The sequence below is a fragment of the Helicoverpa zea genome, chromosome 19 (assembly GCF_022581195.2).
Source record: "Helicoverpa zea isolate HzStark_Cry1AcR chromosome 19, ilHelZeax1.1, whole genome shotgun sequence".
NCBI lineage: Eukaryota > Metazoa > Arthropoda > Insecta > Lepidoptera > Noctuidae > Helicoverpa > Helicoverpa zea.
Window position 1 is genome coordinate 5,638,948 of NC_061470.1, and position 14,389 is coordinate 5,653,336.

At 34.0% G+C, this 14,389-nt stretch overlaps 1 protein-coding gene and 1 long non-coding RNA gene across 4 annotated transcripts in view; both read right to left on the reverse strand.

The window, feature by feature from the left end:
- Positions 1 to 944: 944 nt before the first annotated feature.
- LOC124639684 lies at positions 945 to 4,073 on the reverse strand. Its single transcript, XR_006985479.1, has 2 exons — positions 2,858 to 4,073; positions 945 to 1,902 (listed from the first exon to the last, which is right to left on the reverse strand). It is a non-coding gene; the product is annotated as an uncharacterized LOC124639684 (long non-coding RNA).
- A 1,965-nt stretch (positions 4,074 to 6,038) lies between these two features.
- LOC124639677 (ceramide synthase 6-like) overlaps positions 6,039 to 14,389 on the reverse strand; it is a 28,985-nt gene continuing 20,634 nt past the window's right edge. For 2 of the 3 annotated variants that reach the window (XM_047177123.1, XM_047177124.1), the window contains 5 exons: positions 13,496 to 13,836; positions 12,725 to 12,869; positions 12,483 to 12,574; positions 11,913 to 12,051; positions 8,966 to 9,323 (listed from right to left, as the gene is read on the reverse strand). In XM_047177123.1, coding sequence (XP_047033079.1) covers positions 11,982 to 12,051; positions 12,483 to 12,574; positions 12,725 to 12,869; positions 13,496 to 13,836 — 648 coding nt within the window. In that variant the 3' untranslated portion in view covers positions 8,966 to 9,323; positions 11,913 to 11,981. Of the gene's footprint in view, positions 8,086 to 8,965; positions 9,324 to 11,912; positions 12,052 to 12,482; positions 12,575 to 12,724; positions 12,870 to 13,495; positions 13,837 to 14,389 lie in introns of those variants that run through there. The other variant, XM_047177125.1, reaches the window with a different exon arrangement.

The window sequence follows — 14,389 nt, forward strand, 5'->3', positions numbered from 1 at the left end:
GTATGTTTTCCATTCAATTGAAATTAGTTAATAGATGGCGCTGTTATGATTGGGCACATAGCCCTTCTACAGTCAGCCAAAAAAAGTATTTCGCCTTGTTACATTCATTTAAACTTCATTAAAAAACTCTATTTTTGCTTAGCAAAATATCTTACAGAAACTTGTCAAATGTGGTACATTACTTTCTTGGCCGACTGTTCTTAATTAATGTCATTAGTTACTTACATATGTTTTCTAATCCAAGTGACGATCGCGAAGTGTTAACCATTTCTCTTGATCAATTTGAAATAAGTTTTCAAAAATAAAACGACGAGTAAAGTCCACTTCCTTCAAAGAAGACGTAGCAAGTAGCAAATCTGGGAACAATAAAGTATTATTATTTAGGAGTCTATAATTTGGGCCAATAAATTGATTGATATTATTTAATTTATACTCACCTAATGCCAGTACCGTGCATCTTATTTTTCTCAGTGGAATATATAAACTGCTAGGGGAGGAGGATTGTGTGTGTTGTGGGAGGATTTGATTCCCGGGCCGGGAAGGCATTGCTTTGTGGGTTACTTTCACAAAGCAGCCTGGAAACTGGAAGTAAATATTGGTCTTGCGCCTGCTAGACGGGCTATGAGAGTGGGTAAATAGAGAGGGCACCTGTTTCTAAATACTTCTGCATTGTAGTATCTTCTTGGAAAGACTAGCCACCGTGGCCGACAATCAGCCAGGACGCCATTCGTATATAGGTATATTTTCTATTGCCGACTTGTGTCGTACGCATGGGTCCAATTTTCCATTTTTTTTAGTAGCAGAAAGGTGTCCAGGATTTGAATAGTGTATAGTAGATTTGATAGTGTAATTAGGGTAATTAGATTGCAAAGTACTTTTATTATTCATTTCACAAACTTAGCAAGATTCAAGTGTTTACATCATGCAAATAAATGAAAAAGGTATTATTTGGTATAATTTTATTATTGTTTCTTCGCATACAAAACAGACCACCGCAACTCAACTCTCGTTACCTCGTCATAACATACACAGTACGACCTCGTTTATAACAATACACCTCTTTGCTTACAAATAAAAAAGTCATTCTAAACGTATTTAGTCACTGACGTCTCTGGCTGAGCAGAATAAAAAAAAAGAATACAATATTTTACCGATAACTGTTCCCTTTAACTGTTCAATTAAACATACAATTTTATGCTATTTATTTCGAAAAAGACAACATGAACATTTAAATCAAAACAGGCATAAATATTATGAAAGAAAATCCGCCACAGTAGGACCACAAACATGGTATCAGTGACTAAACTCGTGAACAAAACAAAAAAAACATTAACCTACACCAAAAACAACACCATAAGATACGCACATTACCATTTTAAATAAAAAAAACCGTGACAATTAAAATAAACCATGACAAATGCAATAAGGACAGAGATCAACACATACAATATACAGCATATTTATTATATTCAACCAACATACAATAATAATAATATTTCATCATATACTTGCACATACAGTCATCTCTAAACGTTAACTATATATCAACAATATTTAAAATATAGTGAAAGGCACGAACGTATCATGATAATGTTTTATTTGTACATTATTTAGTTGTTCAAGAGGTAACGGTACAGTTATATAGACAAAAAAACAAATATTACTTAAAAGGAAAGTGTACTTTCTTAATTAAACTTTGGCCCTCATAAGTAGTCTACAACAAAAAATATGACAGTGGAAAAAAAAAATTAAAACATCAAAGTGCCATATCAATATCATTATTTTTCAACTTTGAAATTGAACGTCAATATCATTATTTTTCAACTTTGAAATTGGAACATATATTTTTTTTTACTGGGAGAGTAAATCCTTTTTTCTACGAGTGTAATAGGCACTGTCTACCTATACCATAGATGTAATATACTATAAACAAGATTGCGCACTCTCAAAATATATATTTACGAAAATGAACTCTATTCCAACGCAATAAGGTACTAAATTGGTTGCATAATACACAGAGGCAAATCCGAGCCGAGAGGGATAGTTAGAACGGAGGCCGTTTGTCTCTTTCTACCACCTTGCCAGCATAAAAAAATGTGATCAAGTTTTTTTGCCCAAAAAAACAATTGAATCACTTATATTTTTATCTTATTTTAACAATTGTAAGTCAACAAATTAATAATAATCGCATTAATTTATTCGTATTTATTCTTAAAACATAAACAACATAAATAATAAATTTTTATTTCGCTTTTTTTTATTTTCTAGTGGTAACCCTGAACATTCTCGCGTAATCAGCATTTAAAATTTTGTTTATATTTTTTTGTATTGAATCAATTCAAACTATTAAAATGGTGAAAAAGTGTTGCTTTTATACTTGTGAAAGTGAATCCTATGGTGGTTGCAATATATCGTTCCACAGGTTAGCTAATAATAACATTTTCGTAAATCAAACAACTAGGGTGCCCATGAATTCTTGTAATGAGTCAGAAGAATGAGAGAATATGGGTGATGGATTTTTAAACTGTTGTACTATTGTTATAGCTTCCCAAAAAAATGGAGACAGGCGATATAAATGGCTCAGCAGTCTATATGTGAAGCAAAAATACAAAAAAAATCTGTCTGCACTTCGAATCTTCCCGCCTATATTAGTATTTTAAGGTCACAAACTGCGTAAATTAAAACTTCAATACCAATCTGTGTTTAATAATCGTAGCAAACTCGGATTGGTCTCACATAGCTTAATCTCATAGTCACCCTATTAGAAAGGGACAGACGGCCTCCGTACTAACTGTTTCACTCGGCTCGTTTTTTGGTTAAATATGCGCAGTCCTGTTTACTATATTATGTCTATGACCTATACATACCATACACATGTACACATAAAAACAATAATAGCAACAAATTCATAAGTACTTATAATATAAAATGTCAGACGTAGAAACGTAATGGTATCCCGTAAAACTATAACAACACTTACATGCACCGTTAAATTAAGTTTATCCTTACAATGTAAAGTTTGATATAAATATTATTTTGGTGTTTTATAAATATTTAAATGCTAAACTGGGCTGCAGGATACTCTGATAACTTACACAATTAACGAAGCGCACCACAAGTATTAGTAAAAATATTCAAAAATCAAAAACTTGATGATGTGGTTATATATAAATAAATAACTATATATCCATTGTTCAGCGTTTTGTCAAATTCTAAACCAGTAATTTTAGGTCGTTTTTGGTATACAAGTTTACAACCAAATAATAGTAAAAAACGCGAATTTAATGTTAAAAATATGAATGCACGTAAAATGCAAACAGCTTTGGTTTTTTTTTAATAACAGGCACAAATTACTAACAGTTCCTTTTATAGAAACAGAAAAACATATTGATATGACAAAAAAAAAGAAAATTGTAGTCTCATAAATGACTGCATTAGTAAATAAAATTATTATTTCCTTAAATCTATTAAAATATATATTCTTAAGCTTCATAAAGCGTCTTTGGGTATATTCGATAGTATCCCTTCTTTATATTTATTTATTACTTATAAATACTTGTGTCTCGAATATCGACAAGTGCGACTATCGGCCATTCTCAATTTTCTAATGTATCTGTATCTTTACTAGAGATAGGGATTTGACATTACTTGTATGGAGCTATGCTCGGTGTTTCTCTACGTGATCGAATCCAAAATGAGGAGATCCGTAGACGAACTAAAGTCACCGATATAGCCCACCGGATTAGCAAGTTGAAGTGGCAATAGACAGGCCGTATTGCTCGCAGAGCAGATGGCCGATGGGGTCGAAAAGTGCTGGAGTGGAGACCACGGACTAGCAAGCGCAGCGTAGGACGTCTACCAACAAGGTGGACAGACGACCTTATAAAGGTCGCCGGAAGACGCTGGATGCAGGTCGCCTCCAACAGGTGTCTGTGGAGATCTAAGGGGGAGGCCTATGTTCAGTAGTGGACGTCCTATGGCTGAGATGATGATGATGATGATGGAACTTATGTCGAAATTTTATCTCTAGTAAAACCACAGATAGAAAGAATATTAGGAATGACCGTAATTACTATTATAGTTCGGCCATTCAGAGAATGCGTTCCTGACACGTCGCGATTGAACTGACGACGTAACTACATTCATTGATTATTGATATAATAATGTTGTTTTAATGCTCCTCAATTGTTAAAACGGTAAACAACCAGCAAAAATATTTTTATCGTAACTGCAACGCCATTGCAAAGTTACGTCGTCAGTTCAATCGCGACGTGTCAGGAACGCATTCTCTGAATGGCCGAACTATAGTCGGAGTTTCGACTAAATAATAGTCGTTAAATATCTATTTCACTACTTAACATAATGTGCAATTAATAAATATACATTTTAAGTCAAATGATATGGTTGATATATTTTGTTCATTCTATATTATTATCAGCCTAGCAAAGTTAGCGAGAATTTCTACAGCTAAGTTTTATTTTGAGTTTTGTGAAATGGACTTCTTTCAACATTATAAATATATTTTTAAGCAAAAGCTATTAAGATTAAAATTAAATAGCAGCTTCTATTTTAGTGTAACTTTCAGAATATTTAATCAGGTCAAATTTTGTATTTCACAAGAATTTGATTAAATATTTTGGCGATATTTGAAAAATTTATACCATTGAATATGAATATTCATGCCTACTGTAATTTGTGATCTTTTTGCAAGCAATTAGCATTTTTATGATAATTATTTTATTCGCGATCCGAATTTTAGAATAAGCTGCAAACTCACAAAATGTAAGGTACCACTAAGGTATACCTCAAAATAACAGAATGTTTACATAATATGTTTTACCACTTTGGTACTTTTCAATTAAAAGCCATTCAAAAAGTAGAATTTAAACAATCAGGTTATAATTACAGATAAGGCAAGTCCACAGCTTATGCCAATTATTATGTTCACCATAATATAACACTACGTAAAATGTATTAAGCGATCTAGCAACGCAATACTATAGTTCGGCCATTCAGAGAATGCGTTCCTGACACGTCGCGATTGAACTGACGACGTAACTTTGCAATGGCGTTGCAGTTACGATAAAAATATTTTTGCTGGTTGTTTACCGTTTTAACAATTGAGGAGCATTAAAACAACATTATTATATCAATAATCAATGAATGTAGTTACGTCGTCAGTTCAATCGCGACGTGTCAGGAACGCATTCTCTGAATGGCCGAACTATAAATAACATTTTTACACCTAATTTTGGAATTTCAATAAGACAACTGTCGCGCGTGTTGAGGCACTAATTTATTTTATAAATACCTACATTATCCTATCTACAAAGGGGAGAATATTACGCAGATGATAAAAATTTGGACTAATGACAATTTAGTTTTATTTAGTTTCGTTTCCAAATAGTGTTGTACCTAATGCTCTTGCTTGAACTATCGATATTTTTAATCGACTTCGAAAAAGAAGGAGGTACAATAGCTTTTTGTTATTAGCAATTATAGTTCGGCCATTCAGAGAATGCGTTCCTGACACGTCGCGATTGAACTGACGACGTAACTTTGCAATGGCGTTGCAGTTACGATAAAAATATTTTTGCTGGTTGTTTACCGTTTTAACAATTGAGGAGCATTAAAACAACATTATTATATCAATAATCAATGAATGTTATTACGTCGTCAGTTCAATCGCGACGTGTCAGGAACGCATTCTCTGAATGGCCGAACTATAATTGATCTTCATTTTCTATCATCCAAATACGTGTTCTAAGATAATTTACCTAGTGTAAGATAAAGAGGGGAACTAAAAAGCTGAATTTATTAGCATAGGTAAGTAGCGTTAGACTAGCTCTTGTGTACTACGCTGTACAACTAATAATACTTTAAATATTTGTGTCATAACGTAGGTATTTGGATTGGAATAGAAAAAAAATCGTGTCTAGATTATTTACATGTTAAAATGATAAAAATAAATAACCCACTAACTTAAACGAAGGTGAAAGCGGAACAAATAAAAATGTTTCGAATTTAATTCAATTTAGTAATTTACTATTTCGGCATTTACGGACGAGACATAGTATGAAAGTATCCCAGATAGTTTTTATTTCGTTTTTTCTGACAACATGATAAATGGAAGTTGTTTTGAAAAAAACGCACAAAGACAGTTGACCTGCATATACGCAAATTCAAGCACGCATGCCTACACATCTCTGGTCTGTCTTGTAAACACCTTAACTTTCACGACTCGGTAAAAACCGAGTCTAAATAGACAGACATGTAAAACAATCACACTCTTACTTCAGTACAAACTGTTAAAAAAAGCATCTAAATAATCAAAGAATAATCACAACTTTTAGAATCGATAATGTACGTTGCTGGCTGTCAATATATTAAGCAATTTGGATAACAGACAGTATTATAAATCAATATGATCCAACTGTATGGTCCCCCAATAAATAGTGTACTTACTGTAATATGTAACTTCAATTTATCATAAGCTTAAAGTATTGTTCTCGCTTAAAACAACCACCTGCCTGCCAAAGCACGACGATAACACGATTTAAGTATCCTTAATTATCGTAAAAATAGTACCAATTATTCATTATTAGCGACCTAAGTATTGTGACTTTTAGAATGGCAACAGGGAATAATATGCCTTATTGTGTTAAGACAAATTCGTGTTTCATATGATCTGAGTAAAAAAAAAAAAGATTAAGACGTTAAAAGGAACACGTTTTAAGCTTATAAAATAGGCATAAAAGAACTCAATTGTCCCATTTTTGTTAATATTTTTGAGACACATGAACTTAGAAATCATAATCAATGTAGGACTACATAAAATTACTTCACGCATGATTCATTCACTTCAGAACTTCTGTATTAAGATCGTTAATCATGCGAAAAACTATTTATTTTTCTCTTTTAAAAAAACACAAGTTACACAAAAAGGCAACTACTGGAAACTACATAAGCTTACAACAAAGGAAGAAAAAATAAAATTAAAATACTTCAGTTATTGAAAACAAAATAAAGGAAAATCATCCTCGCACACAGCTGATACGTAAGTACTTATTTCTGCTATCATAAAATAAATGCTTAAATAAATGATATATTTTGTTCAGCACCATAGAGGTCATAAATATTTTTCTTTATGGGTAACGTACGTACGCGCGTATTTTTCACGTAATATGGAGTCAATAATATGTCAATTCACTTAGTAAAAATTATTAAACCACTTGCCTTGTTTTTTTTAAATAACAGAATTCATCGACAAGCATCTTGTAAATAGCATTAGCAATAAACTTTTTCTATGTTTAATGACTGAATTAGAATCTGTATTAAAAGAAAACATAAGAGCATTCAAAAAAATTAAAATATTCAATCTAATTCAGTCGTCACATACACAATTATATGTACTTGCATAGAGATGTGAACATATTTATCGACAAGAAAATATCGAATGTCGCCGCCATGTAAAAAAATATCGATATCGATAAAAATGCTGACATCATTAACCCGAAAAATCGTTACGTCTATCAATACTTAGAAATCTCACGTGTTTATAAATACGGACTTAGATATAGCTCGAATCATTCATGAACGAATGAACAACACAACAGGACGAACATTTTGGGGCCACACTACTGAACTATTTGTGCCTATATTATTAACATTATTACATATATTTATTATCAATCCCTTAACTTTTCCTTTATGCCTTGGTAACATAGAATAACCGTTTTCGTTGTGTTTAATTTGCAAACTAAGATATCGATATGTTAAATATTATCACTCGACTTTCATTATAGTACAAGTAATTTACGTATGTGTTTGAAATTTCATACATTGGAGATACTTTGGAGTATCTAGATATGCGTAGCTATTATTTAAACTAAGGAGAGAACTCTCATTATTTGGAATATAATCATGAATGATAAAAAGAATAGAAACATGTTTGATATTTTCCCTATTTCCCATAAAACTATCCCAAAACACCATTCCTGCCATTGAAAAACAATTGTTTTCAAATCCGCGTTTCTAAACGACTCGACTGTTCATTTTAAAACGACGTTACTCAGTTTGAAATACCCATAGATGTAATATAATAAACAAGATTGCGCACGCTCAAAATATATATTTACAAAAATGAACTCTATTCCAACGCAATAAGGTACTAAATTTGTTGCACAATACACAGAGGCAAATCCGAGCCGAGAGGGATAGTTAGAACGGAGGCCGTTTGTCTCTTTCTAACACCTTGCCAGCATAAAAAAATGTTGTGATCAAAAGTTTTGTCTTCTCAAAAAAACAATTGAATCACATATATTTTTATCTTATTTTAACAATTGTAAGTCAAAAAATAATAAAAATCGCATTAATTTATTCGTATTTATTCTTAAAACATAAACAACATAAATTTTTATTTTGCTTTTTTTTATTTTCTAGCGGTAACCCTGAACATTCTTAGCGCGTAATCAGCATTTAAAATTTTGTTTATATTGTTTGTATTAAATCAATTTAAACTATTTAAATGGTGAAAAAGTGTTGCGTTTATACTTGTAAAAGTGAATTCTATGGTGGTTGCATTATATCGTTCCACAGGTTAGCTAATAATAACATTTTCGTAAACCAAACAACTAGGGTGCCCATGAATTCTTGTAATGAGTCGAAATATGGGTGATGGATTTTAAAACTGTTGTACTATTGTTATAGCTTCCCAAAAAATGAAGAAAGGCGACATAAATGGCTCAGCAGTCTATATATGAAGTAGAAATACAAAAAAAAACAGTTTTCACTTCGAATCTTCCTGCTTTTATACTGCTAATTCCCGCTAATTATTAAAAGCCTTTATTAGTATCTTAAGGTCACAAACTGCGTCAGTTAAAACTTCAATACCAATCTGTGTTTAATAATCTTAGCAAATTCGGATTTGTCTCACATAGCTTAATCTCATAGTCACCCTATTAGAAAGGGACAGACAGCCTCCGTACTAACTGTTTCACTCGGCTCGTTTTTTGGGTTTATGTGCGCAGTCCTGTTTACTAATATTATGTCTATGGAAATACCAAACAACACGTTTTATTTGAATATCGAAAACGCCATTTAAATTTCGAACACAGATATTCTTTTTAACCTAAAGAGGCACCGGTCATAAAGCTAGCGTAATAATAAAGCGTAAATGTGGCCCCGCGTAATATTAGTGATATATTTATGTATATAGCTAGTTACAACCTCGTAACGTGGAGTGATTTAGTCATGCTTGCGGCCGCCGGGGGCCGCGGACGCTGGGCTCATCGCCTGGACGGTCGGCCGGGTCCTATGTCTCTCTGGAAATAAAAAATTGAGGGTTAGTTTATGATCGTGAGGTTTTGGTTAGGGTTGAAATGTGGTGGGTATGTTGGGACGGGCCAGATGAACGTAACTTTAACGTAAGCACCATTGCGACCTTTCCATTAGATTAGATAAACAATTATAGATAACTTTATACTCAAGACCCTAGACAAAAAATGTGAAATTGAAGCGAATATCCCTTTCAAACAAATCATCACTCCTTACATTCATCTGGCCCCAGTATTATTTGTAAGTACTAGCACTGTCAAAAAAAAAACTGTAAATGTCACCAAACAGGTTCAAAAACCGCCAATCGAAAAGCATCGGCAACTCTATACCACCACCTAGGTCAACGAGTCATGCCTGATGTTTATTTATTACTTGCTAAGTAAACTCTACGTCCCCCTAATTTTATTCCGCTGTAGCTAATTAATGTAAATCCTTCACGCATTAGTATCAGCCGAGGTATCGCAAAAACCACGATTCAAGATCATGTCCCTTTCACAAAGCACTTCTTTACCTAATTTCTGTTAAGTATTAGATCTTGCTACACAACAGGATTGTAGCGCAAAGCCTTCACCGGTGAAAAAAGATTAATTTTGTAAAAAATAAATAAAGTATTTTAATATTAATCTGATCCCCCATTATACAAGCTGTTGATTTGCATCCGTGCCATATTCAAGGAGGTAATTATGCTAATGATTCTCGACCCAAATCAATAAAAAAATTGGTACGTAATTTTTTTTCTTTAATTTTTTTTCGGAATTCCGTAAATGTCATCTAGCCTTATTTAAACTTGGTGCGTATGTTACTGGCGTTAAAACCGTGCTGCACCCTCACACAAACGCAAACACAAAGCATGCGCAACGATCACTCATACATTTCATTCATAAAATTGGATTACTTCGGAAATACCACGACATTACAATGACAAAAAAAGCAGTGCATATTAGTTATTTCCCATCTACTGTAATTCCAATGGATTATTTACGTATTGTATGTCCTCCTCCTGAGCTATGGCACAAATGCAAATCAACACCTTGTACATGCTGTTGAAATTTATGGTTGAGTCGCGATGCTCCCGAATGAGTATGTCAACATAAGATTTAGAAGTCAGTTTACAATCCGACTTGTAAGATTTAGAAGTCAGTTTACAATCTGAATAATAAGATTTAGAAGTCGGTTTACAAACTGACTAGTAAGATTTCGAAGTCAATTTACAATCTGACTAGTAAGATTAAGAAGTCAGTTTACAATCTGACTAGTAAGATTTCGAAGTCAGTTTACAATCTGACTAGCAAGATTTCGAAGTCAGTTTACAATCCGACTAGTAAGATTTCGAAGTCAGTTTACAATCTGACTAGTAAGATTTCGAAGTCAGTTTATGATCTGACTAGTAAGATTTAGAAGTCAGTTTACAATCCGACTATACTTCGGCCGTTCAGAGAATGCGTTCCTGACACCTATCAGTTAGTCACGACTAGTGATGGGCACAACATAACACTGAGTTCGTTACCGTTCCTTCAAAATGAACCGCCGCATTATTTTAAGATTATTTTCGTTTTAAATTGGCGGAATCATTTGTTTTATATTTTAGTTATTTAAGTGGAAACCAAAAAAAGGTAATATTCATATAATAAAATTGTTTTATTTATTCTTTGTTACAAGTACATTGAATTGAATGTGCGAACAGAATATTAATCAGACTCCGATTTGCTTGAGGAGGTGGTGTCTTCATCATCATCTTCGCCTACATGTATAATTATATTATTATCAATAACAGAATCAATCCTGATATCTCGGTCTAACAAAAGCCGGGTAATCAAATAAAAACAGATCGAAAACACTTGAAAAACGTGGTCTATGCGCACGAAACGACAACGGACGACTGTTTTAGCGTCACAAAATGGCGGCCCATAACGCCATTTGGGGTTACCATTTTTAATCTAAGTATAAAAATGCGGTTTGGTCATAGTTTTATTTTTATATTTCATAAACGTTATAATTAAGTCTTATAGTCCATTATTTTCCAATTCTTAAAAAGAAAATCAAAACGTATTATTTTATATTATAACTGTATAAGAACAGATTACGATACTTGCCTGTTATTTTTAGCACAGCACTACAAAATATAAACCGCTGACATAACCTTGTAATAGCGCAGTATAGATTTAGAAAAATATTGTTTACCAAGTTATTTGACACTCAGTTTGGCACAAAATTATAACATTCATTGATTATTGATATAATAATGTTGTTTTAATGCTCCTCAATTGTTAAAACGGTAAACAACCAGCAAAAATATTTTTATCGTAACTGCAACGCCATTGCAAAGTTACGTCGTCAGTTCAATCGCGACGTGTCAGGAACGCATTCTCTGAATGGCCGAACTATAGTAAGATTTCGAAGTCAGTTTACAATTTGACTCTTAACATTTAGAAGTCAGTTTACAATCTAACTAGTAAGATCACTTCCAATCTTAGTTGACATACGAATGCCACACAGGGAGTTTCGGCAATCAAAGCCGTTAGAACGCCATGCAGGGAGGGTAAAAATGCGGGTCACTTGTTTGTGACCGGGCAAACCTTCAGCGTTGCCCGGCTTGAGCCGCTAAACGTTTCATGGCACTTGCCGGCTAGCGGCTTGACTTGTCCCTAAGACGTCGGTGGACGACGATAGATAGATGTCCCTCCCGCGCATCGTGGGTACCTCGCAAGTCTGACTCTGAGGAGAAATGTGTTAACCTTCCGTTTAGTTCATGAGCAAGGAGGAAGGAATGAGCGGAGATGCCATAAGGCAGGCGCGTCAGGATGCCTTCTTGAAGGTCAAGTAAAGTACGGTAGGCGTGACTAAGTCGATCAGTTAAACTAACGAGGAGTTCGGGGTCCTTGAGACATCTGTCAATGATTGGTCATATTTGATTGGTAATTTTCCAACCAAAGCAGAGTCATGAAGGCGGAGCTAGATGCCTCGGCCCCTGAAAGTCCGCATGTCCGCATGCAACTTCATTAGAAGATTTTACGTTATGACATCTCCGCTAGTCATTTTGTTCTCCATGTTCATGACATATACATGTACAAAATGAAGACATTGAACATACTTGTTTAAATGAACATACGATTAGAAAAAGTATAGGTATATTTTGTTCTACTCACTTTTTATTATTGACACGATTCGGCGTGCTGTGGTTAGATTGGTGCGAACTGTCACTTATTTCTGAACTCGAACTCCTAATATCACCTTCCATCTGGAAAATATAAGTATTTTCTTTAATTTTATCCCTTTAAACTTATCGTAGTTTATACAAATGATTATTTTGTATGTTATGAAACCAAACAATTTCTATAAAAAAAATACTTATTAAAAAAAAACAATTAAAAAACTATCGATATCTCACCTGTCCAGCACTAATAGCTTTGTAAGCGACCTGCAGTATAAGCCAGGTCCACACCATGTGCAGGCCTAATAGTAGACACAGCAGCGAGTTGAAGATGTAGTACGCCGGGAACATCGGCAGTATCATGGGTGCCCGGATCGATGTGCTGGAAACGAAAATGTATGATATGAGAAACTATAATTCTTATAAAAAAATCTAGTGTATATTATAAAAGAAATACATCGGGAATTTTAGTCAATCAACATAAAAATTGTGTATGGTTTTTGGGTTCTGGCGCCCACCATGGGACTATCGCAACTTTTTTTGGCGGAAAAAATCAACTTCTGGCATCGTTAAGTATCTTGTTCTAACTTAAATAGAGATGGAACTTTAAAACAAACAAACTGATCATGAAACTGACTCGCATTAAAGTGGTCGTAAGTATTGAATTTTACGACTGCTTTATGACAGTAGATTTGGTATAAATAGCACTGATTTTTAACTGCAACTAAAGATCAACCCAAGAAAATGACGGTTTTGATGTTTATTGTACCATCGACTATCGCGTGCATACATTGTGATAAAAACTCACTATTTTTGGTTGGGACTCAGTCTAAAAACGTCCATACGAACAAAATCTATGTCGTCAATGTAAATGGCTCTAAACAGTACTTATTCTATTGTAATAAACATGTTTACTTACATCTATCTGAAACGTCATTGAATAATTTAGTGAAAAACAGTTCATGATAAATGATAACAAAAACTCGTTTCCAAACAAACGTTACTCACCTCCAAATAATGTAGAACGGATAAATAACAAGTCTTGAGAGAATCCACAGCACTGTGAACACTGTGAAAATGATATCACACAGGCGTTGGTAGCTCGCGTACTTCGCTGCTTTAGCTGCATCGAGGAAGATGTCAGCACAGTCGTGTAAGGCAAGGACGAGGGTGCCGATCCTGTGCAGGTTGCAGACCCAGCTGAAGGAGAGCAGCAGGATGGTGGCGATGTGGTGCACGAACATCTGCCAGAAGTCCTTGCGCCGCACGTCCCAGAACTGCGAGATCGTCAGCGACCAATAGAACGCTGCCGATATCATGTAGTGCCACCATACATCGCTGGTGAGACCCTGAAATGAGTTATCATTGCCAATATTGAAAATTAGCAGAAGCCTTACATAGTTCGGCATAGATTTTGCTGCGCAAATTCATAAAAATAGGTTCCTAAAAACGATTTTTCACGGGTGATATACTTCAGGTCTACCTAAGCCAATACGGTTTATCTTGGGTACAGATAATTATGAGACCCTATCCTGTATGCCAAACTTAGGACTGGATAAAATTGATTCCAGTTTCAAATTTAAAAGTCTAGCTATATCTTTTACGCAGGATATAAGTAACGGTTTCCAATGAACAGATAATAATTCAGAGGTCATCAATTTTTACTTTATGATAAAAAAATATTTAACCAGGCAACCCATATCTAAAAACATACATCGGAGTATTGGTGATAGTATTATCTTTACGATAACCTGCACCTGGTTTGATAACCAAATTTTCTACTACAAAAATAGTATGATTATTATCGAACACGACATTTTGTGTCGAGTTTTGCGTTGAGTTAACGATTCATAGGTGCCGAGATATTTATTATATATAAAAAAGTCTTTGGTCTCAAAAGAC